Source organism: Anopheles coustani, chromosome 2, assembly GCF_943734705.1.
Source record: "Anopheles coustani chromosome 2, idAnoCousDA_361_x.2, whole genome shotgun sequence".
Taxonomy (NCBI): domain Eukaryota; kingdom Metazoa; phylum Arthropoda; class Insecta; order Diptera; family Culicidae; genus Anopheles; species Anopheles coustani.
In genome coordinates this window covers 41,423,835-41,449,493 of record NC_071289.1, presented here as the reverse complement: position 1 = coordinate 41,449,493, position 25,659 = coordinate 41,423,835, and the positions used below count along the sequence as shown (strand labels likewise).

Genomic DNA, 25,659 nt, shown 5'->3' with positions numbered 1-25,659 from the left:
GCTGCAGTGATATTATTAATATTTCTCCACTCTGTTCTCGCAAGCTTTCGCAACTCGCATGGTTTCGCTTGATCGCTGTTCGAAATATGTGAATTTGTTGATGAAACTGATGGTACGGGCTTGGATCGCCAAGTAAGCCACCACGGGCCCATAATCCGATTATGCATCTCCACGCCGTTACTGTTGGTCGTTGTCGTACAAACAAATTTAGCGAGCGTCAACCTTGGAATGGGCACAAGGAAAAACTCGTTAAGCCGCTTTCGTCAGGCGTCGCCGAGGAGATAGAAATGACAACAATTCCATACGACAAGCTCACACAAAACTCGATCGAAACGTATTAAAGTGAGATGAAAGTGAGCAAGCGCCAATTGAACGAAAGGCAACAATTGCGTTAAAGTGCTCGAAAGGTTTGTAAGAAGACCGGAACATGGTGCTCCCTGTTTGTTATATTTGTTGAAGGAGAAATAAAGAATCACAGGAACAGCGCCCAGAAAATAAACGAAAAGCTTCCGGGAAGAAGGGCTCCGAGATCACCTTCGATAGCTGTCTCAAGCGGCATGGGAAAGGAACATGAATGTTTAAAACGTTTGGATTTCTGCGAATGGAAACTCCAGCCCCCATTACTTTCTTTCGAATCCGCCATTCAGTTTTCAACTTCAGCTGAATGGGTCGTGTATGTGTTGTGTTGCTTCGTCTTGAAACCTACTGCGTCTCTCAATTCATTTTTCTCACAACAAAATGTCTCCATTTCTACCCTACATTTCTACCAACGGTTGTAGTTGCATAATTCGGTTATGGACAGAGTGGGCTTCTCAACTAGGCCCAGGTTATGATGCTTCATGTTTTGTCTGATAGTCTTGGGTGTGAGATGAAAATTTGGCGAATGTTTAAACCCTTTCTGCTGCTGAACTTTCTCTCCGCCAGTGTGGTGCGCCCTTCCTGTAGAGGCGAAGTCTCGCTTAAACGGCCCCGTACTTGCGTATCAGCATCGCCCACACTTCCGGGTAGCGGGTCTGCAGGAAGTTCGTCAGCTTTTGGGCGTTCTGGGCCTGTTGCGGCGAACAGTTTCGACAGTTTCGCTGTATCACCTCCGGTAGGGCAGCTGTGGACGAAAGAGGGAAGAGTAAAGCATGTTAGCATTAGAAACAGGTTCAAGCAGTTAATGAAATTCACATTCAATTATAATTTAATTATTCAGCTCATTTTGACGATTTTTGGTTCAAACGGGGAAGGATTTATTACTTCGAAGTGTTTACCGCTTTGTTTTGGGTTTTCGCTGGAATCGGACAAGTTTAGCAGGTGATCGTAAGTGGTTTTGAGCAAAACTCAGTCATGCCAGGACCGCTCAGAGAACTTAGTTGCAAAAAAGTATGTTAGGTTTTTCTAACTTGTATTATAAATGTAAGTAACCAATTTAACGACTTTTAAAATCCCGCGCTTCAGCTCATGCAAAAGTAATGATGATCTTTTGGAAAAATCTTCGCTGTAGATAGGTAGTTTCTGTTTTTATTACGCTAACTTCTGATTCTGAGACATGTTTATTTACATTTCCAATCCTGACTGCACCATGCGGGAGTGTAAAGAAAAACAACAACTCCCGCTTTGGGTTTAACCTTGGAGAATGTTTGTGTAAAAACGCAGCTTGACGTAAAAGTTAGTCCCCAAGCACTCAGGTCCAATGAAAGTACCTTTGATAAATATTTACCTCGACTTCACCAACACCCAACGCCATTGCTTGACGGATCGAAGGTGAAATCCCTCCCTCCCCGGGGTGGAGGGGCGGGGGGAGCTCTTTCCTTTCTGTCCTCCAGAAAAAAAAGTCCCAACAGTGATCGAAAAGGTGTTCGTTTCCGGTACTGTTTCGTCCCATTCTACTTTCCACACCTTTTCCATTGGATTTAAACAGCTTCCTCGCAGAGCAACAGCACATTTAAATTACCCTCCAACCTGTGGTGGTGTGTGTCTATCAGGCAATGGAGCGCTCGGTAAGCTTCGCAAACGCAGAGTGTGCGTTGAGCCGGTTAATGTTAAGTTCACTTCACATCTCTGCGCCCATTCAGTGCCTCTCGGTGGTTATCCAAAAGCCACCGAACTGGAAATGGATTATGTCGGGAGCTGCCGGAGCTGGATATTGAGCGTTCCTTTCCGGCCGCTTTCGGTGGAAAAGTGATCAGCTTAACAGCGAATTTGGAGCTCCCTGTCAGCACTCAGTATTGGGGATGAATTTCGTCGCTATAATTGAAGCGCATTAACAAGCGTATCGGTAAAATCCATACAATGCAAGCATATTTCATATATTTTACATTAATTAAAATTGTGTGATGTATAATGATTGTAATAGATTATTTAAAATCTTTTTACGAAGATACGTACCCGTTTCTATGAACAACTAAACAATGTTAGAAATTCTTTCCATCAGCCCATATCCTCATCAATGTATTTGAAAGATCACAACATTACCACGCGGCCCAAACCAAACCTAGTGGATTATGGAAATCAAGCGCAACATTTCCACGCTGGCGGATGGAGCCCTCAATTGTGGTCGATTTCATCATCATCCACAACGAGATGTTGGGTCGCGATCGGTTCTACAAACAGTCCCAATTAGTGGTCGGGATACCCGTGACCAGAGGAACCGGATGAAAACGCCAGTGTAATTGATTTTACAACCCTCCGCTTATCGCATGCTAGACGTATGAGTTCGGTAAAATTATACGCTTCACCCGCAACGAGCTAATCAAATGTAAGGTCGTTTCAATGGTGCTCGAAGGGCTTGTGCTACGGAGGGATGACAAATTGATTTTACCACATTCTCGGTAAACTTTTAATACATTTTCCACTACCAAGGGACGGCAGTGAATGGTTCCAGTTCCAGGTTTATTTATGCACGAACGCGGATGAAATGGTTCGTTCGTTGGGCACGCATGGGGTGGTGTGCAATTGGTTCCAGTTCATTCAGGCAGGAAATGTTTATATTTATGGCCCATCTATTGGTACTGAAAGTGAAGCTTTAAGGTGAAAGCTGAAAGAGATTTCCTATACAAATAAAAATAAGTTGTTTTAACATCAAATCGCGATAAAGCTAAACGTGTTTAATCATCTTATTCAACACACATGATGGTTGAGATCCTGATGTAGGATAACAAAAACAGTTTATAAAAATCACAGGAGAAAACAACTAGCTCAGAGAATTACTCGCTTGAAGATATTTTCTTTCCATTCAAAAGATATAGAAGTTGTTGTGAAAGTTTCCGTTGAAGTCACGGTTAATGATGAATAATTGGAATAAATATATTCAAACGCGTCTGTGGGATTGAAATGGGTTGTCAAAGATTTTTCAGAATGATCTTTTACCTAACAATAAATACTACACTACTTGCGTAGTATCCGATTCTTTTAAGTTGCAGAGAAACAAAGTTTACGTGTTACATTTCAAACTTCCTTTTATAGGTTGTAACACATACGATTTATTTTACCCTTGGTGGTCTATTTTTAAAATTCTTGAAAAAGACTAGCAGAGACAGATTGCTCAATAACATAATCAAAACTCAAGTTGCATAGGACCGTTTCAAAATTGCCGCCAGCCTAAGAAAGGTCCTTCGTTCAATTCGGTTTTCTCAAGAAGAAAGACATAGCACCTATCAATAACATTTGATTGACAAGTTGGCGTTTGGAGTGCGCACTCGACATCGTGCGATCGGTGCCGGAAGCCGTGGCGTGCGATCCATCCATTACCATCCGTCCATTAGGAAAATTGTCACACTAGTGAAGAGTGTCAGCGCCTATTGAAAAGTAGAACACAGCGCATAGCGTGACGGAAAATAGGACATTTGCTCATGAAAATGAACCATTATTGTCATTCTGCATTGGCGTGACGTGCAGAACCCATGGAAGGAAATGAAGCGTGCCGTGGCAAGGCTTTAAATGCAAATTGCGTTAATGAACGAGTGCCACAATGAAGTGCAAATGGAGTACGGAAAGGTGTGGAGCAGGCTTGCAGGGATGGATGCTTATGCCGTAACCCTCCGATAGATGCCAAGTGGTTCGATATGAAAGCACAGGCACGTCAACAACGCCAGGGTATCGCCCTCGATGCACTCTTTGTACTGCACCAGCACTTACTGACACGCCAAGCAGACCGAAGGACTCTAGCAGATGTTAATCGGTTCTCGGAGAGTGTGAGTAGCTCTAAAGGACAGCAAATTGAATCCAGTCTTCGTCCTTTCCAAGCCAGACCCGAAGCATGACAGCACAGAAGGGAGTCAAGACTGTCAGCATACCGTTGCCCCCGTTAGGTCGGGGTGTTTTGATAATATATTTAGCCAAGATGTCGTTCTCGGTATGCGCTTGTTTGCTCTTTATCGTGCGCTCCAACCGTACCCCGTTCGAAGTAATGTTAGCTTTTAAGAAGGAAGGGATAACCTTTCGCTTCTCAAAAGTTTTCACAGCCTGAGAAGTTGACGATGATGATGTGGATGTACAAAGTTGTGTACCGAGTGAAGGCTAGTGCATGTTAATGCTGACGATGTTGTCAGAGGTTGGGATGAAATGCAGCTGCCACGAGAGCATACTGTGCACTCGATTAGATGTTGTTCATGAAGGGGATAAACCACCCGACGGATGGTGCTAAGGTTATAAAAAACATAACATATTTGCAGTGTTTTTAAAGTGATGAAGGTAGGTGAGTTTGGAAATAGTTGTCCTGTGCGCCAATTTCATCATTCTTATTGAATTTCACCGGGTGAAGGTTGTTTAATACAGTGCACATCAAATGAGATGGAAAGCACTTCAAGAAACTTGCTTAATAAATTCGTGTTTTATCTCGAATCATTATTAAATTAAAAGTACATCATGGTTTTCCTGCAACTGCTCATCCCCATCCGCTTACCATATTATCAACCAATCCGTGATACTTTGTCAAATGTAACCGAATCTGTTACTCACTAATTGGCTGTTAATCTATCGATGTTCACAAAAGTGTTTCTTTGTAAAAGCCTCGCTCGGAAAGGAGGTTACTTCCGGGAAGCAGAGAAAAGAATGAATTATTTCACGCCCACTTGACTACTTTAGGAGGTGGAACCGCATGCGCCTACACTTGAGCTATCAGCTAATGCCTTCGCTTTCCCGATTCGGGTAACAGGATAAAGTATTTATCGTGCCTAGGATACGCTATCGATACCATAGCTAGATAGACGACAGGATAGAATTACTTTCCAATTAAAAACTTTCACATTCCCAAAATGGCTCACGTTCGCACGCGGTTGATTTGCTTCCGTTTCGTGTCCGTCGAAATTACAACTTCTATTGTGAGCCCGAAACGGATCTGCTGAGGTGTAAAAATTCACGGCCAATCGATTACCCGCCTGATACGACTTTTCCCAACCAAGCTGACGGTTCTAGTCTGGCTTGCTTTTCTCTAATCCCCAGGTGCACAGTGTCGGAGTAAACACCAGTTGTCGGTGGTGATGTGCCTTTTTCCAGGAAATGTTAGCCGCCCGTTCCGGAAATGTAGGATGGTCGTGTAATTTGTTACGTCGCTGTGCTGACTTTGTGCTGAGTAGAACTTTTACATGAGAGGTCTGAAAGGACTCAATTTTGAAAATAAATGGCCGGGAAAGCTCATGCGGAACGGCGATAAATGGAGTCAATTTTTCTTCCACCTCGGCAAATTGCATTTGCCACCTGATCAGCTGAAGAGAAGATTCGTTGGAAGAATGCTTCTTCTAAAAAAAGTTGAAATAAGATATCCTTATTGGATTTTCGATTTAAGGCAAAAATACTGTAACTTATTAAGGATTCAATGAATAGTTTTCAAAGTTTTTTTTCACTTTTAACTATGAGAAGTACAATTTATTAAATACGTGCAAACTGTTACGAATACGTGCAAAAGGGTAAAATACCCAAACCGATGCTGATTTTTCCTTCGTTAACCCCTTTTCGCGATAGATGTGATAAATGAGGGTTTTTGAGGTGAAAATGTCTGCTAGCGAAGAGGTGATTTTTAAACGGCTATAACTGTAATAAATTGTAAGCAACCGCTTTTGCAACCCTTTGCCATAGTTGGAAAGTCGTGCATCCCAACTCACCGAACTGTTTGTGAACGCTGATATGAACCGGCTGGCTGCATAGTTTTTCGTGCAACCCACAGCACGATTTGGTTTGAGGAGAAAAACTGACATTTGTCATGTGAAATGTGCAAAGTCATACTGCAGGCAAATAACTGAGCAAAAGTTTTTCCGGGTGTTCTTCCGTTGCGTGACAAACGATCATAACTTTGTCGTAAAATTGCAGCAAAATTCGTTCACTTCTAAAGAGTGATGTATTCTATAATTAAGATAAGGTAACACATTAGCAAACTACTTCCTACCAGCACAGCAGATGCAATCAAGTTAATGATTCCAGTATTTGATTATGGCCACTGCCTGAAGCTGTTCGAGTACTCAAACATTGTTGCGAACTTCAATCACTGTAATTACCTGCAAGTTTTCACTTGTTTCCAAAAGGTATTAAATGTTGGGTATTTCAATGCAACCTTCCTCAGTAGTGGCGGTCTGTGCCATAGGAGCCTGAGGAAATTGTGTCATCACCGGTGAAAGAAAATAGCGTTCGAAGAATGACACTTCAGTTTTGTCTGGAAAAGACAACGCCTGACGACGTCGGAAGCACCCACAGCCAAGTCCAACCGGGACGCCATCGTCGTGCCATTGAACGTTGTAAAAATCTAATTATACACCGCTCCGAAGTGCCACTGCGAAGGAAAACTGCAGTCAACAGGCAGGCTGGGCACTTTTCCCCGAACGATGCTACCAACTGCTTCGTCACTTCCATTAACGTCCACTAATTGTTGGACGGGTCCTTACAGATCCGTCCAAGACGAGTGTGTCGCCGACGGCGCTTCTTATCCTCCCCGATCGGAAAGGATGTGGGATGCACTCGGTAATAAATGTTGGCAGCAAGCGAGCGTTTCCTTCCCCTTCGGGGAAATCTCTTTGCCATTTTTCCTTCCCTTTTTGTTTTCAAAAGAGCCCCTAATTACGTCCAACTGCTGCTACGTTACATCGAATGGCCGGCGGGGGATTCGTTCTTTTCGGCCTTGAGTTCTAGCCCGCTTTTCCAGCTGTCCGCTATCTAAATGGCTTTAAGTGGAAGCGTGTAATTTATCTCAATTAAACAACGATGAGGGATGCACTGAAAGTCAGTGTCCTGGTCTTCGTTGGGGTGGCTTTTTCAGTTTTTTTTTATCATGAAAAAGTGTTATAAGTTGAGATTTCTCTTCTCGAAAAAACGAAATGATCAATTATCCTTCAATGGTAGAGTTGTTGTAAAAATTATTTATTCAAATTTAGTGCCTTTTTTCATCGCACAAGAATTTAATGGAGGAAGTAATGGACATTAAGAGTGCTGGTTATTTTTAGTCAGCAGTTTTGAATTATTTTAAATCAAGTTTTTTCGATTTAATGAATAAGTTTATTCTTCCACGATTATTTTCAACTAGCTTGAATCGTGTATGAACCAAAATTTAGAAACTAAATACTAACGAATTCCGTGCAATTGCTATGAATAATTATTTTTTATATAAGATAAAGGCTAATTTTTAATCGTAAATTTGACATGATTTTATTAAAAACCAGGAATGTAACAAACCATCAACGACATCTGCAGTGCTTACAATTAATTTGTGAAAAGTTTCAAAAGTAACGATTCAGTATTGGGCGAGTTTTTAGTATGCACAAAATTCTAAACAATAAAAAAAGCTAAATTATATCATAAATAATAAAAAAGTAAATAATAAATCCTAAAACAGATTCTTAATAACCTCAGGTATTGATTTTACAAAGATTCAGCATGTAATTTGACCATGCATAATATAACAACAGGTGTATTTTGGATGGTAAATTATCGAAAAAAAACTAATATCATTACTTTTTCTTGCCTTTACAAGTAGAATATGTGTATAAATCATTGTAAACAAAAAAATCAATAAATTTATTACTCCCAAAGAATTCATGCACGACTGCAAACTGCGCAAAGTTAATCCAATTCCGTGGAGTGCACTCCACGTTCGGAAAGCGCTTTTTGTTATTTTTGCGCGGTTTCCTTCCTTACTACGGAAGGACCTACTTTTTCTTCATTTTTTTCGAAGTTTTTTTGTTAGCGTTTCCTTCAACCGTTGCGTTGTTGCGTGCCGGGGAAAGCCTGTTCATTTTTCATGAAACATTTTTTTTCCTTCGTTGATTCCACCATTCACGAGACGCTTCGAGAAAGCAAGCAACGCCGGGAAACGCTATAACGAAGGTTTTCCAATTATGGGACCATTTTTTCCCGCATCCATAAAGGTCGATTATCGGAGGACCGATTATCGGAATGGAGGGTGGAGGGGTCGAAAACGGGAATCAAATTTCGAAATTGAAAAATCAAACGACGAAAAGAGCAATGCCGTCACCGGCGGAAATCGACACCTTCCGACAGCGTATTTTGTATGAGTTAGTGTGTCTAGTATCAAGATGACCTTTTTTCAGACCCAAATTTCCATTTTAATCTACTCCGTTAATACGCAAAAAATACTCCCAAAGAAGCAGTTCCTAGTATTGGCAAGATCACCCGCACGCTTTATAAAACCAAATTACGCATTCATCGTGATCGATAGCGAGGCAACGGAAGAAACTGTTGTAATCTCTCTAAACTTCGCAACCTGCCGGCGCGGTTGCTGCCATTGATCCGTGAAATTAAGAATCAAATTTTCGGCAATGAATAAATTTGGTAGTCCCGAGAAGGTGGAGCAACGAAAGCACGCGGCGGATGTAATGTCGAAAAAGGCGAGTTACGTTTGGAGGAGAGAAAGCATGCAGCAAAAACGCTGATGGAGCGATGATGTATCGAGCCGGGCGGATTGTTGAAAGTAGCTTCTGGGATGAAACCCTCGGTGTAAGGGAGGAACTGTTTCCTTTACGCCTAAATTTCAGTCCCTATGTTTGCGTAACCAGCCGCGAACCGAGTAATCGAGGCGTGCTCTGCGTTTGTATACAATCCACCGAAGAGAAAACTCCCAAATTTCTTTATCGTCGAATCGTTCTTCTCCTGTAGCTACTGTAGAGGAAGAGGGAGAATGCGTGGGGGAGGTAAGGCTTGCCAACTCAAACTCGAAAGAAGAACTTTTTATTCACCAGCACAAAACATGGAAGGAAAATTCAACGGTGGCAAGTTTCGTGCGAAAGATTTCTTTTCAAAGACCGACGCAATGCTCTTTCGATGGAAGGGAAAGCCTTTCCACCCACCTTCGGTTGGCGCTCGCTGGAAAAGTGGTACAACATTAAATTTGTTCCAGCCAAGAATCATGTTTTTTTCCATTTTTATTACCTTCTGCCAAGCTTCAACCCCGATGCGCAGTTTGATAAGTTTGATGTCTAACGCGTGCGATATGTTAATCTCTTTCGGGTAAAGTTATTCCCTCAAAATAAAGTTCCCTCGTACAGTTTGGTTGAGAAACAATTGCGCGACTGTTTCTGACCGAATTTCGGCGGCTGTTAAAGTTTCCACATACACGCACTCGTTTTCCGGGCAAGAAAATCGATGAGCTGCTGGGTGGGTTAGGTAGTATTTTAAGGTCTTTTAATCCTCTTGCGCGCCTTGATCGAGACGAGTGATTTTCCGTCGAACGTCATTCAACCTTGGGCTGGTGGGCTTTTTCCTTGGTCTCCATTGAGATGCCTTCGTACTCGTTTTACCCTTTCTTTACATTCCTATGCCACCTCAAATAGTCAACTCAACTTCCACATGCGGTGAATTTATCACGTTCCAAGTCGAACTTGTTTAGTTGCCGAGTTGCATCAAATCTGCTCTCTGTCGTGCACGGGGAGAGGAAAAACAAAAATAAAACATAAACAGGCCGGAAAAGTTCCGCACCCTGGCCGAGGGTTGTTGGCCATGGGGTGGATGTGGGGTTGCTTTGTTTGTTTGTAAAATTTATTATCCGCAAACACGAAACTTTCACCTCCGGCCGGCTGGCACCCGGGGATGGAAGGTATTGTTTTCTCGTTAGTTTGTTTGCTTCTAGTTCGCTAGCCTACGCTTTTGGCGAAACGAATAGATGGTGGGATGAGGGTGGAGGAAAAAGAATAGCTAAACATCTCCCCTGGATGTTTGTCGATGTCATATTTTGGAGCAACCTTTCCATGGATATACGGCACACCGATTTGGAGGAACGAGACTACCTGGGAAAGGAGAACGAATTGAAGGTTTTGTTCAATCTTTTCATGTGATCTGGAATTGACTTTTTCGTTCAATCAGTTTTTTTTTTAATTTTCAAAGGATTTACATAACAAGTTTAACATTCTTATTTAAATTGTATATTGATTGATTGTATTGTACATTGAGTAAATTGATTTTTTAAATGTAGATGATTTGGCACTTAAGTAAGATCTTTTTCGAAAAGATTTCCATCACCCATTAATAGTGAACTTTAATATTAAAATTTTGATATTTTATCATTAATATGTTATAATAAACACACAACTTGAACTCAACGGTAGGTGCATATTTCCAGCATTATTTGCATAATTTGAAACAAAAAGTATGTACTTGTATGTGTGCGTTGATGAACAACTCCGAAACATGGAAACGACCAGAAGCTGCTCATTTGGCTGTTGGAAATTTTCCATTCATGCCTCGGTCCCATTAGTTTGCCACCTTACAAAATTTACCTCTAAATTCTTGGAGCACATTTCCCGAGGCAATATTGAGTAGAGGATGGAAGGGAACGTCCGTTCAGCGCCATTTTCTTTTGCTACAGGGTGAAAATTGGCATTCCTCCTCCGGAAAAGGAGTACCATCAACGTCATGTACAAATTCCCTAGCCTACTTCCCGTTGCTGGAGGCGATGTTTGGGCACACAACGAATGCTGCGATGGAAAATGCTTCGCTCGACGGAACGAAGGCACGCTACAGTTTGACCTCATTCCGACCAAAATTGGCGCCAGGGAATGTTGGCAGGTTTTATTGTTTCCAATACTCCGCGCGTCGCTGCAAAATGCTCCCGCAGTAATTACGCAAGCCTTTAGACAAATTAAGAGATTGACTTTGAATGCGGAATGCTCATTAGTGAAATCAATTTGGTTTCACTTGAAGTTTACAAAATTTGTCTCGCCCAGCCTCCCGGCCCCATGCCTTGTAAATCATGGCCGTGCCGTAACGGGCGATAAAATTCCATTACTCGTCACGTTTCATTAGCACCCTAACGACGATACACCCGGGGGGAATGCTTCGTTTGCGATTGTATGGGTTTTTCCTTGTTCAGGAATGTTCAGGAAAAGTTCACATTCGACGGGAAATATCCCTAGGCCCGGTGCAAGTTCTAATGGGTGCATGGTTATTTTTCCTTCTTTCGTTACATTGTGGGTTTCCCAAATGTGAATTTCCTATGGCACCAGATGATCCTCGCCGTGGTCGGTCACATGCCAGCGGAAACCGGACGCCACCATACGTCGGCGATAAGACTTAACGATGTTGAATAATTTATGACGGATCAAATGGCCGGCCTCGGGCGACGTTTGCTTCCACGTGTGGTACTCCCGTTTTGCAAGAGAAATTACTGTGGACTCCTTCGCCACAAACTGCACACAGGCACAGGGACACACACACACAGGCGTACACATATACCCATACAAAACTTTGCAACTTTGCATGATGGGTGGGATTTTTTCTTTGTCCTCTTCCATTTCATTGCCGACCGCAAACGACCGCTGAGAAGCAAAAGGAAAAACCTTTTCCCGCCACGACACGCCACGTGGACGGATCGTGTGAGCGCGGCCTCGGGATTCCCGGTGACTCCTTAGACCCCGTTTGCGGGCCCTTTTAGGTCGTTCTTCCACGCAAGTTTCGGCGTCGTACGCGACTCGCAATGCGGAAAAAAGTGGAATGGCATTTCGGGTGTGCTGCGGTCTGATGGGCGCATTTTTCCGCCTCTTCCACCGGTCATACCGAGTGGAATTTTGATGGCACCTTTTTCCTTTTCCTTTCTGCCTTAACCCGCAGAGGGAGAGAGAGAAAGAGAACAAGAGATAAGCCACGCTACTATGTAGCGGCATATCAATGTTGGAAGGAAGTAGTTTGCCGAACGGAAGGATGCGGACCCGCGCATTCCAAACGCTTCTGCATATTCCACCCCTCTTCATTCACCCCCTGTTTGGTCAGGGCATAGGTTACTTGGGTAAAGTTGGACATCATCGTCGCATGGATTTCCATGGACGAGCGGTTAGGGATGGATTTTTATGACAGGCCGGATTGGGAAGTTTGAAAGAAACACGAAGGTAAAAGGTGGAAACACAGGGTAACGTTGGCCTTGCCTGTCATCTTCGATGATAGCTGCAGAATAGACGGCGGGGAAAAAATGGTAAAATCGTGGAGCGACCGTGGAGCCGTGGATCCAAGAAATGAAACTCATTTGTGTGTCGAGTATCTTGATTTTCATTCTGACGGCGCTCGGCAGTGTCACGTTTCGCGCCACGGATCGTATCGAGCTTTAGCGGAAGCGGATTACAGCACGTGTCAGCCGATAGGCGATACATTTTCTTACGAAGACAAATATGTATTTGCCTGAACAAGAAGGATGGTAAGGGTCGGTGATGGGTGGGATCAAAGGATTTCTCTTATGTTCTTAGCATCTGTTCGATGTCATTAGCAGGATTTTCCTTATGCTTCTACAAGGAAAACAAAGTTGCGCGTCGAAGAAATTGTATGTGTCCTTCGAAAGCAGAAAGTATGAGAGAAAATTGTTGCATAGTTGTAACTTAGTTGAGTATATAATTTACAATTTGCTTAAATTTGGTATTTACGAATCATTTTGCTAGATAATGTTTAACAATCAAAATGAAATATTCGAAATTGAAATTAAAGATGTTAGATGAATCTAATTTTTTCATGAATTTTATGATTGATCAAAGATTCAATATTCTTTAGATTCAGATTCTTCCCCACCAAATATTACGGATGCACACGAAGCTTTGAATATCCATGAATCCCTTACTCAATGATTTAGAATTATTCGTTCAACGAATAAAACATTAAGATTCTTGAATGTGAATGCAAAATATCAACTTGTAGAAAAAATATCAACAAACTGTTTCAAAGTAACATTTGGTTCACTTCTATTCGATTCATGTTTCGATTTTAGGTGGTTTTAGTTAACGTATACATGTTTTGCTTAACTTCCAATTAAAATTCAAACAAGATTAGAAATTTTAACAGCCACAATGTTTATATGAATCTAATGTACATTTTTATGGTCCTCACAAAAAATACTTATAACTCATACTCAATGTATATAAATTCACTTGAAATTTTGTCTGATGAATAGTTTTTGAATAATACATTCGCTATGTTACTAGTTGTTAAGCAATTTTGCTTTTTTGTTTCAACATTGCTGACTTTTGGAAATACTCGTACATAAGGCACTGATTATGCCAATGTGCAAGGCCTGCGTGTAGCCGGTATTTGGTGCAAGATGAGGAAATTATTTTCCTTCTATACTATTGTATGAGTTATAAACTTTATTGTCATGACAGTATGGCACTTTCTTTTGATACGAGAATTTGTTTTCAAAGTGCGTGTGTGGTACCATACTTTACTGTACTGTGTGTGTTGGGTAGCACCATAGCACACGGCCCAGCACAAGTGGCAGATAAAAGCATTTGATAAAGTTAGTGAAGCAAAGCATCGAGAAAAAGTAATTGGTATTGTGAAAAAGTTCACAAGACATACTCAAAAATTGGAACAGTCGCAAAATATTCAAAAAATGTGAACGCATGCTCACCGCAAAAAATAAGACGTATAGTTCCACTCAAGCTTTGTGTAATTATTAAACTGAATCAAACTTTTCAAAAAGAAGAGAATAAAATAACGGAAGGATTTTTTACAAATGATTTGTTACACTTTATAGATATAAATTTCAATGAAAAACCGATTATTCGTCTTTCCTTCTACTCACAGTCTCAAACTGAACCATATTGGTAATCTTAGAAGGATGCAGAAGTATTTGTTTTCCGTTTAATTCCGCTACTGGGTTGTAAACAGAGATGCCTGATTTCACTGTCAGCAAAACTCCCACTGGTGAATAAAACCGAGTGCTTTGTGTGCCGAAATGATAATAGACCGGTAAGCGGTGTAAGGACATAAGCAAACCATATTTCTTCTGCTTAGTTTCAATCACGACGTAAACAATGGATAGCCGGATCTGTCTCCTTATCCTTTCTTTCAACAACCGGCTTGTGACGGGTGGGTTTGTTCATTCTCTGTCTGTGCCTTCCGCACAAAACCAGCACAAGTTTCCACTTGCTTTCGAAGCTACAGTTTACGTTCCCCGGCTTCGAAACCGATCCTCAAACCCCAGAGCCATAAAATGAAACAAACCGGCGGACCGATGCGACGCTCATGATGGCACATTTGTCCTGAAACTCTGGGACCGCCACACCACCCTCTATCACCATCTATTTTCCCACCACCTCACCACAAGGGGAAGCAAGAAAATATGCTACTTGCAGAGATTGTATTCTCCCTGTTTCTAGGCATGCTTCATTCCGTTCCAGCTGCGGGTCGTGTTTTCCTCCGGGATCTAAAGTTTTACTCTATCAACCTCTGATTGTACCATGTGCCATGTACCTCGCCACCCTCACCCTACTCACTTGACCATCGATCACAGATTAACCCTTCAGCTGGAGAAGCTCGATTTATGTTTTCTTCAACAAAAGTTTAATGAGCTTTTGTGGTCGGTAATGTTCTTGCTTCTTGCTTTACGATGCTGTCAGATTGTTCGGTGTGCCTTTAGAGAAAAGGGAAACTGCGGGTAGATTTGTCTAAAAAGTAGTCTCTAGGGCAATCAGAACAACAAAACACATGACGGACAAAGATACGACATGGAATTCAGCTCTGAAATCTAATAGAAAATATAAATTGGGATGAATAGGAAAATGCGATTTATTTTAAGGCTTTTGTGACTGTTAGATTTTCCAATCTTTGATTCGTAGCCTCTTTCCTATCGAACCCCTTATGTACCGACAAAATCTCTGAAGGGCCAGATGGATGATAGAGAAAAAGATTAATTGGATTCGTTTTCCATGTTTGATTTGCTTTGGTTTCATGTGGTTCATATGAATTCATCCATTACTCTATGAAAATAGCCGCGGGGAATTTTTCATCGTCTATGAATCGTACAGCAACCGACTAAAAGGTACGACTCCATGGTAAAACATTGCTCTCAATCGTCAATCGAACGAAACCATTCGGTATCGCTGAAACACAAATATCTGCTTGCTGCATGTAAGACATTTTCCTAGAACCAAAGTTCAATCAACGAAAACATGCTATTTTCCATATTTCTTTCATTCGGTGCCAAACTTGGTGGTGCACACGCGGGTAATGGAAATGTTTCGTTGAAAGAATGATGAATGAATTTGCAATGGCAGCCAAGCATAAAGCAATTTTTCATTCGTCCGCTCATGAGCCCGATGTTTGAGGAAATTTATTGGAAATTTGATTTCGAAGAAATAAAATTAATGATTACAAATTAATACGAGCGGAAAACGATTGCACCACCTACCAAGTGAGTGCGTTCTTTGCTTTCCCATTTCCATTTGTGTTTTCCGAACTGAGGGTTTCACGTTCGATGCTGTCAGCTTCTGGGTTTGTACCATTTCCCCTACCACCACGCGTTCCTTTCCACCAGCATCGGAACGTGCCAACAGTTTCTCGAAGCGTTCCACCACTGACGAGGGGTTGCAAAATGGCCGGTTCATGAGAACCATGGAGTACGGTGGTGTAGTTGGAAAAGTTTAATTAATTTTTGGGGCTTACATTCTGCGAGTTGGCCCGCCAAATGCGACGCTGACGTTGGGCGCTTTTCATCAACCCTTATCATGCGACAAAGGAGAATGAAAATGGTTGGGAAAAACGTTACCTTATTTACACAAGCTCATGAGGTCATAGATCAATATGGGGTGGGGGTATCGTTTCCTTATGGGCATGCCCGGCTTCAGTCGTCCTTGTTTCATAGTTCTTGTTTCAAAATAAATGTAGTGGAAATCAATTGCAATTGCTCAACGCACAACTCGATGTTTAATAGAAATGAATGGGCATGCTTCGAATTTGCATATTTCTATGATTATTTTCCAAATTCTTTGAACTATCATAAACGCGCAAATGGTAGCTGAAATACATATTTTACGAAATTTTATTTTTCTTTTTTCGTTTTTTTCTTTTTATGATTTCTAGAAAGTGTGGTTTTTGGTTTTTATGGAAACTTCCAAAAGCCGACTAAACAATTGCACAAATTTCCAAATAATCTATTTCACAGAAAGATCATATTTTCCCCAGTTCCAGTCGGTAACATTCATGCACTTTTATTTCCATCCCAGTCAAAGGTCATCGGAATTTTGAAAGTTTCGATTTCCGTTTCCGCACTTTTCTCTTATTTCCACCCTAATATATTGTCATTAAAATGTTCGCTATCGTCAGCTGGCGTGACCATAAAAAGCGGGCAAGCGCTTTATGATGAGCAAATAAATCTTTTAGTATCATTTTCCAGGAATCACCCACCGAGGAGACAGTGAGACACAGCAGCGAACCCCTAACGGGACACGCGGTGCTTTTTACGAGCCTTGGGTACCTTTTTCTTTACGGTCACCTATAAAAATCATCCATTTCCGTGGTTTATCATTTCGTGCGGATTCGAATGTGATTGACTTCTGATTTTCCTTGTCCATCCCGAAGACCGATTGCGTCGACCATTACGCTGGGAAAGTGCCGGAAATATAGCACTTTCATAGCCACCACAAACATTTACCTCGACACTAACAGTCCGGTGAGCATGAATTTGGAAATCGATTCCGAATGAAAGCTTTAAGTGAGGCAAGTCGCTTGTTACATGCTTAACGTTCTCGCGGTACAACTACGGCAACATCCTTACAGCCATACTAAAGTTCGGTCGTAAAAGCCTTTAAGCTGGGGGAAAATATGTGAAATTAAAACAGAGAATCCCTACCGTTGGGCCCTTGGCTAGCGCTCGCACGAAAAGGGATGCGACGGATCCCAACGGCCAACGGTTTGCAAATCCGAATTTTCACGCCAAAACCGGAGTACAGCCGCGGGCTTATCAGGATGTTTCAAATGTTTGGGATCCGTTCTATCTCGGGATGTGCTTTGTTTTCCGTGCTCCAAAATCGATAAACGAGGTGCCAATGGTAACAATTCGTTCTGACCTTTTAGGCCTCGGATAAACGACTCAGCAATGGAAGAGACATTTTATGGTTATGCCCGGAAAAACCGGTAAGCTTTATGTTTGAGTAAGTTTTGTAACAGAAAAAAAATTCCATAAAAATGACGACCATAAACTTTATGGGTGTGCAATTTTAAGCTTCAATTGGGTCTAATTTTCGTAAGGGGATATGTAAGGGTTTTTTACAGACAAATTGTTTGAGTGTGAACGAGATTCATCGGAAGCCTATTAATTGCATCTGTCAACGATAAAGAACCAAATTTGGGTACATTTAATAATGGACGTCCGTCCCATGATGGTTCTTCCCTGTCATTTTGTCTCCTCGTTGACTCCTCCCGGCAGTGTTTAATCCAAACAAATCCATTGTGGAGCGGTTGGTTGTGGTTGGACGCGACATAATTAACATTCGTGACGAGGGTTGTGTATTGTTGCTGACACATTTTCGGTGTGGCACCCCATTTGTTCACCAGTTCCTTCAAGCCACATGGATTGGTTGTGTTGAGCGTGAACCTCATGGGAAGATTTTTGAGCTCGGTTGTTTGAGGAAAAATTGCACCCTCCCTTGGATTTGTAGTTTAATTGTATGGATTAGCGCGTGAGCTTTCTCTTCGAGGGGCAAATTGTGCTTAGTATTTGTTTGCAACAAAATAAATTTTCAATAATTGGATGTGAAATGATGGCACTATCTGATGTGATAACATTATCATGTTTTTATAGCATTCTGTTCCATTTTGATTACTTCAGATATTTAATTGATATCGATACAATATTGCAAAAATAACGCTGCAGATACTAACTTTTCGGGTTTCACAAAGATATTTGTTTTATTGTGAAATAACTTAAGGAACCTTACTGTTGGGGATCGCTTGGAAAATGCACATGATATGTTCAATTATTCAAACGATCTCATTATAATAATATTTACAAATCGAATCAAAACCGAGGGAAATTCCAAACGAATTGCATTCAAAATGCTTGCATTCTTGTTATGGAGACGAAATCACCCTTCGTATCGGGCGATAATATGCAATGGATAACGCGCGGCAGAACCCAAGAAAAAAAAGAATAATACATAATTTTCCTTGTTTATTAAATCTAGCTCTGTTAAACATCAAGCAACACAAGTCAATTTTGGATATATCCTTAAGCATACTCCTATCACAACAAAATGTAATTTTATTTGTTTTTAGAAACATTCAATTGTTATACCTTGTTTTAAAAACCACAGATGTATGGAAAGAATAGAATCGTTATAAGTAGCAATAGTTTAATTATTTCAACAGTGTGTGGCCCAAGAGTTAAACCATTTTTCCATAATTTTAAAAGGAAGCTCGAAAAAGAGTGGTCATGAAAATATTTGTTTATGTTTCCTTTAGCCATTCAATAGCTTTTAGTTCAAAATTGAACTCTTTCGGCAATAGAAGAGTTGTTAATGAATAGAACTATACCATGTATGCTACATTTCTTGAACAGACTGCGAGAAATGGATACTTTTCACTTAAGGAATGCATCTTGCCTAACCTTACCATGCAAACTTTCAAATCTGTGAAGTCTTCTTTGCATCATCGTTGATTTGTTCAACTGATTTCGAAATGCCAGTTCTGAATTAAGTTCCCAAAAGAAACCATCGTAGCTCAGGAACTTTAACAGATTCTCTGAAAGCTTTACGGATTAGATAATGACATTGTATAAATAAGGTATGCAATTTATGTCAGGTATCTATCTGGTAATTTTGACTAGTTCTTTTTATTTTTTTGGATTCCTTCCTCATTAAAAATATACCGTTTTACCTCAGATGACGCGCGTGGTAAAGTTTTCTTTCGAACACCACGAAGAGAAAATGTGTTTTCTGAATTTTTAATACAATCTCGACGCGAAGCTCAATTCAATTTGAGCACTCGTGAAACCGTCCCACTCCACACAGCACAGTCGGCATTCCATTCGTCCCGGATACGGAAGACAATCTGCGCCACAAAAGCTATGGCGCCGTCAACAAGCGTTCCGCGTGCCGCACTCAAGCATTTACGATAAAATACCAGTTCCTAGTCAATTCCACGCCATTCTTGCTCACCCGAGTCGGACGGGCAAAGTATTCAATTTCCCGTAAATGCTTTCCTCGCTTTTCGCCATCTCCTCCTCTTCTGGCGCAGAAGAGGTGAAAATTCCATTCTTACTCTCAGATGCCCACGTGAGCCTCGGTTTCCCGCTTGGTGGACGGAAGATTCAGGATGCGCCATGCAGAAAACGGTGCAACAGGACGGCCTCGGTTCGTAGTCTTTCATGTCCTTTCGCTTTCCTAGGGTGGGCATAAAGTTCCTCTTTTCGAAACATTTCCTTGACTTTCGCTTCATTTCCGGTATGGGGAAGAGAAATTTTCATCTCGGTTTGGATTTTATGTTATTTTCCGCACCGTCTTTGTTGATCGGAAGATTTTCCCACCCTGGAGTACCTCTTCGTCTGTGATGTTTCCGACTGAGTGCACTCTCTGAGATGATTTTCTCGCAACTTCTACATGGAAGAGGCTTTCACATTCCAGTGCTATATTTCACTGTGCGGAAATAGTTCTATTAAAAACCTATAACTCACCGGGCTGATGTTTGGCTAGAGATCGTAAAAATCTCCGCAACTTTACAAAAACACACATCCAAAGAGCCCCTACTGCAAGGATAGCTTAAAGAAGATAATCTGTTTCCAGGATGAAAATCATAAAAGCACCACTTGAAAGGTTATCAGCTGATTATGAGATGTTGCTGTTTTTTCACGTTCCATTCCATACATTCAACAGGCTTCCAGTGTGATTTTATCTCGTTCCATCCCTTTGCTTCGCCTTACCCGTTCACCATTGTGTTCTTCGGGTGGTCATTATTTGCCCACGGCTTTTATTTCTTTGTTTTGTTCACTCATTTTCGTTCATCTTGTCGAAAGCAACGGACTAGTTTTATTGAAAAAAAAGGACCGGTGGCTTCCGAATGGCGCAAAACTCGGCCACCCTGACCTACAAAGCAAGCAAAATAATAGCACAGAACAGAAACAATGGAAAGGTTAAAGTTGTTTCGGTTAGGTTTTGGTTGGAAATAAATGGAAAAGTGGACATAACAAAATCTTTCGCTCACGACTAAACCAACACAAAAACAAGAAACAGATGTTACAATCTCGAGTTTGGTTTCTTTTTAGCGTTGGATTCATTCGAGTTTTTGAATTGTTATTTCCCCTTATTGGAGCTGTTTTTTTTTCATTTGAGATATAATAATTTAGCAGGAAGCTAAAAAACCCGCAGAACAAAAACTTCTTCCATTCTGACAGATGCGGCTTTCATTTTCAAATCCTTTCCGGATCCGGTTTTACACATTTCATCAAAAACATTAACCTCTGAATGTACAGCTGGGAGCAGCAGAACTATGCGAGAAATAAAAATCAAACAAAACTCAATCATATAAGCGTGCTAACGTGATTTCACGTCCACTGTAGTTGGGAAATAACAAAAAAACAAGCAACAAATTTTTAATACGAATTGCGATCACGTACGCGGAAGTGTTTTAATTCTCTTAGATTTTACTACCTTCGTATTGGTAATAGGGGATTAAAAATTGAATAACAACATCGAACCAGCACGTAGAAAGCACCTAACAAATGAGGCTCACGATATGAAACGAAAACATGAAACATACGAGTCATATCGGGAATGCAAAACCATGTCCATCGGATAAAGTTTTCCCGCTGGAGTGTAAAATTAATGAGCATCAAACTTTCATCGCGGACAATAGTCTACAGTGCGCAAATCAGTGAAACTTTCGCAAAATTTGCTTCGAAAGTTGGCAGTGCAGTTTTCAATCCAATTACCAACAAAATGTTTTTCTAGGTAGAACATGGTATTGTTAGCTACGCACTCGTTTAAATTCATTATGGGGGCGCCTGGTGCTTTACTCCAGCCGAACGAAAGGAAATAAAAAATAATACTCAGTTGGATGGGAGAAAAGCTCTTCGAATCATGTACCAGTGGCACATTGTTAAAAAACTGGTACCATTTTTTACTTAAATCAGTCCCCACCATGATTTGCTTCTATTTTTTTTAACTATTATTGCACGACTTTAAAATGCAAACAAAATAACACCAGGACCAACACAGCCTAACCGAACGGGCCAGCAAAACAATTCAAACATAATCCAACATAATCTCTTCCTATTTCACTTCATTATGAGGACCGTTAATGAATTCCCTGAGATTGGTGCTCGGTTTTTGTTGACTAAGGCCTTTGTTTGCTTTAGTCCTTCGAGCCGGATGTGCTTTTTTAGAAAATTTCCGTCCGCCATCTGCCCACTCACACCCACACACATACAGATCCGATTTTTCCGGCACCTTTCCGCTTTCTTGGAATTTTATTCTGCTCTGGGCGGGAAACGTTGTTTGACCGATTTCCCCGAGGGTCTAGAGATCAAGAGGACGGAAAATGGATGACAACTGAGAGTCGACACCAAAGTGGCACGCTGGACGTTGTTTGTTACTGCGTTGGTGGTGATTGGCGTTAAAAGGAAAATTCCCTCGTAGAACTTGGTGACAGATTCGGACGAGGTGTTTTGCTGTACTAGATATTTAGCGCGGCTGATGAACAGCACTTATTTACAATCATGTTTTCTGCGCTGAAGTCCCATTAGCTCATTTAAGGGGATGTTTCAAAATCACTTTCTTGACATAATAATTGGCAAATGGTTTAAAACATGATTTTAAATGTTTCCCGAGTATGAATAATTTCCTGTCAATTATTATCAGATAGTAAAAAAGATAACAAAACATTATGTAATTTTTCTCCTCTTCTCCTTCTAAATTCCTTAAATGGAAATTCCAAAACAATCATGATAATGATGATGTGGATGAAGCCAAAACAACTAACGTATAATGACTACGAACGACCACTTTGAATTGAAAAATTGTATAAACATTGTTTCAAATTTCAATTGTTTCAAATATTTGCCGAAAACAATTTTACATGATATATTATCAAACGAAAAGGAAGAAAACCTTTGAAACTGTAGAATATTCAACAATCATAATTATTTAAAAAAATGTATTATGTGCATTTAAACATTCGTACATAACACTCAAATATAATCAAAATAAGAGGGGTTTTCCAACCAAATATAATCAAGATAAGAGGAGAAGCCAAAACAAAGCGTTTAAAATTTAACAAAGTCTTATTTGGTAAGAAAACCAATGGTTTGTTACCAAGGTAGCCATCATCAGACGATTGAAAGATTGACTACTACCATAAGTACATCGGAAACTAATGCCACATTTAACGTCTATTGCGGTACGTTACCTTTCAACTGACGACCGAGCTGATCGCACGGGCTCTTCTCCAGGACGCACATGATCTGCCGACTGACAATCACCTGATTGTTGAGCAGCCGGTTAATATTCTGGCTGTCGTTGGCGACCACCGGCTGCGGTCCGGCGATCAGCACCGCCATCAACACAATTACCGCCGCTGATAGCATAAATAGATTTGGTAATGCTTTTGAACTCATTTCTGTGCTGCCGGTTGGCGGTTGCGTTAGGTTGGGTTGTTCTTTATGCTTCGCTCCCACCGCAAACACACCACAAGGGGCCTCGAAGTGGAGGAAGGAGGGATGGGGAGGATTGGAGATGGCCGTCGGCGGCTTCACTCACTTCAATGCTATCAACAGAAACACAAACTCTCCTCAACTCGCACAAACTTCACTTCACCACTCCTTGCTCTGCCTGACGTCACACTGGGAGCGCGATGGTTTGATGCGTTAATGTAATAAATTAATGGTTATTATGTTTAATGTGTAAGCCAAATCCAGCAGTGGACAAGTCCCACTCGGTGACAACTGACGAATTGCCACGGGACAATCGTGTGTCGTGGTCGGGTTTCACAAAACACAACGCTCCACCGGCCGGCACCGTTTACCACATAATCAGCTTTACGCCAACTGAAGGGGGCAGGGGTTTTGATGTGGACGATATGGGAACGCAGGATGGACGACGTGCTTGATATGTAATTCGATGATGACAGGGATGGCTCAGCGCTCGCTTCCGGATACGCAATTGCACGCACACGCACGTGTCGTTTTTGGGTTGACGAACGGGAGTTGTACAGCGACTTCCCGGAAGGCCCGGGTGAATTGGCTCGAAGCGCACGTGCTACTACCGTTCCGGTTAGATTGGAATCCCGCCAACGACTGAGTTTGTATCCTAGAGGGGAACGCTGTTTTTATTCCTCGGCGTAGCCCACAAGCATGCTCGGGTTCCAGCATGGAGCCGAACTTCAACATGGTTTGCGTTTTCTGCGAGAGCCATTTGGCACCGCATTTGGAGAGTGAGAGGCAAGGTTTGTATGACACTGAAAAAAGTTAGTGCTACAGAGAGTATATTACAGTGAATCCAAATTTTACAATCCGAATTTACAGGTTTTAGATTTCAGGCGACAGTAAATGTCTTAATTTGTTGATGCATGCACGAATAATGCGAAGGCAAATTTTATTTGAGATGATTTATTCACTGCGGTATCTGTATTGTGCTTTTCTGGTTAAGAATAGAATTGATGAAATGAAACAGGGAACAATAGAATTGTTCCATGATACTATGAATTGCAGAATCAAAATGGAATCAGTTAAATTTTTAATTAAGCCTTCTGTCGAACAGACACTTTAAGCAAACAAGTTATCCTTTTAGAATAGGTGAAGAGAAAAAATAGGGGATTTAGCAGCCTTCAGGTTTAACCAGGCTGTGGGCACATGTTTCTGAGATCAACAAAGGCAAGCTTTAATCACTAATTATCAAGATCGTTGTTCACATTTTACTTTATCGTTTATCGTATTGAAAATTAAAGGTAAAATGTCCAACCTATGAAATGTACTGCTCAAATAACATTAGAATAAACGTTATTAACTGAGTCATATTTTAAAACTCTTTGGGGCTCTAGAGTAGCACAAATGGCCAATATTATGCTTTTAATGACAATAACGCAATACTTCACGTTGGGTTCATGAGTACCGGTAAATAAAAAAAATCATTGATATGTTATGTTATTTTCTATTTGCGGCATTCAGCAACATATATGCATGTAAATATACTTAAATCCAAAGCAGCATGGAGCTCAACTATCTGGGCAATGTCAACGGAATAAAATCAAAATTTTATCTATTTAGATAAATTGTTTGTGTTTGACTGTTTATACTTTTGTTCAACGGCCATTTTTGAAATCATTGTGACATTGGATTACTTTTATAATGTTCCAAAAATAGATTGCTTTGGAACAAAATTACCTGATTGCCCTACCTGATGAAATTTTAAACACCTTGACCGAAACGTCAAACTCAATGTTGTCTGTTTATTTTATTTACCAACTTCTTTATCCTAAAAATTTCGCTGGCCCACCGGTGCGGTTTCGGAACGTTCACAAAAATGAGTGAAAAAAATAAAGAACAAGCATTAATATGCGTTCCTGGACAAGTGTTGTGCGCCGCATCGGAGTTCGTAGTGGCCAGCGAGGGTACCTACGAAAAGCTCGGCTACGTGCACGCCACACTGGCCGGCATTGTGCGGATGAAGAAACGTGAAAAAAATACCTACATCTCGGTGGTTTCGTTTGGTGGTGGTGCCACGGTACCTGTTATAGGCGACATCGTAACGGCAAGGATTACCGGAGTGCAGCATCGTCTAGCCAAATGTCGCATCTTGTGCATTGGTAAAACGGCCCTCAATCGAGGCTTCCGAGGGATCATTCGTAAAGAAGACGTTCGTGCGACGGAGGTTGATCGGGTGGAAATGCACAAATGTTTCCGTCCGGGAGATATCATCCTAGCGCGTGTACTCCATCAAATTGAGCTGAATGTTTTTCATCTTTCCACGGCTGATAACGAGCTTGGGGTTGTGGTGGCCATTTCGCCTAGTTCGCGAGCCAACTCGGGTGCCGAAACGATACCAATGGTGCCGGTCTGCTGGACGGAAGTTCAGTGTCCCGTAACGCTGATCAAAGAACCGAGGAAAGTGGCTAAAGTTGTACCGGAAAAGGGTCAATCGTTGAGTAAAACTCTTGCTTTGTTTTGAATAAAAAAAAAGATAAATTTTGAAACTCTATGGCTGAGTGTCCTTTACTTCTAAAATTCTGTGGAACAATTTCTTTTCATGTTTTGGATCGTAAATTATTTGAGAAGCATGGCATGCTGTTTGCGGTGCAAAACGTAAACAGTTCAACCTTTCAAGGGTGAATAAGTTTATATCACATAGTCGACTGTTCCAGGACCGTGCCGTTAACACACTTGTTTTAAAAATTATTTAAGTATCCTTCATCAAAGGCTAATAATTTTGATACCATCTTATAGCACGAATATTATTTTACCACGAGCAGCGAAATCAATTTTATTTAACAATA

At 41.1% G+C, this 25,659-nt stretch overlaps 2 protein-coding genes across 2 annotated transcripts; one reads left to right on the top strand and one right to left on the bottom strand.

Moving 5' to 3' along the window:
• Positions 1 to 959: 959 nt before the first annotated feature.
• Positions 960 to 22,786, bottom strand: LOC131262783 (putative odorant-binding protein A10). The gene is made up of 2 exons (XM_058264858.1): positions 22,579 to 22,786; positions 960 to 1,102 (listed from the first exon to the last, which is right to left on the bottom strand). The coding sequence occupies exons 1-2, from the start codon at positions 22,784 to 22,786 to the stop codon at positions 960 to 962; spliced, it is 351 nt and encodes a 116-aa protein (XP_058120841.1).
• Positions 22,787 to 24,659: 1,873 nt separating this feature from the next.
• On the top strand, positions 24,660 to 25,364 carry LOC131263751 (exosome complex component CSL4). Its single transcript, XM_058266007.1, has one exon. It carries the CDS (start codon positions 24,690 to 24,692, stop codon positions 25,332 to 25,334), a length of 645 nt encoding a protein of 214 aa, XP_058121990.1. The 5' UTR covers positions 24,660 to 24,689; the 3' UTR covers positions 25,335 to 25,364.
• Positions 25,365 to 25,659: the final 295 nt, after the last annotated feature.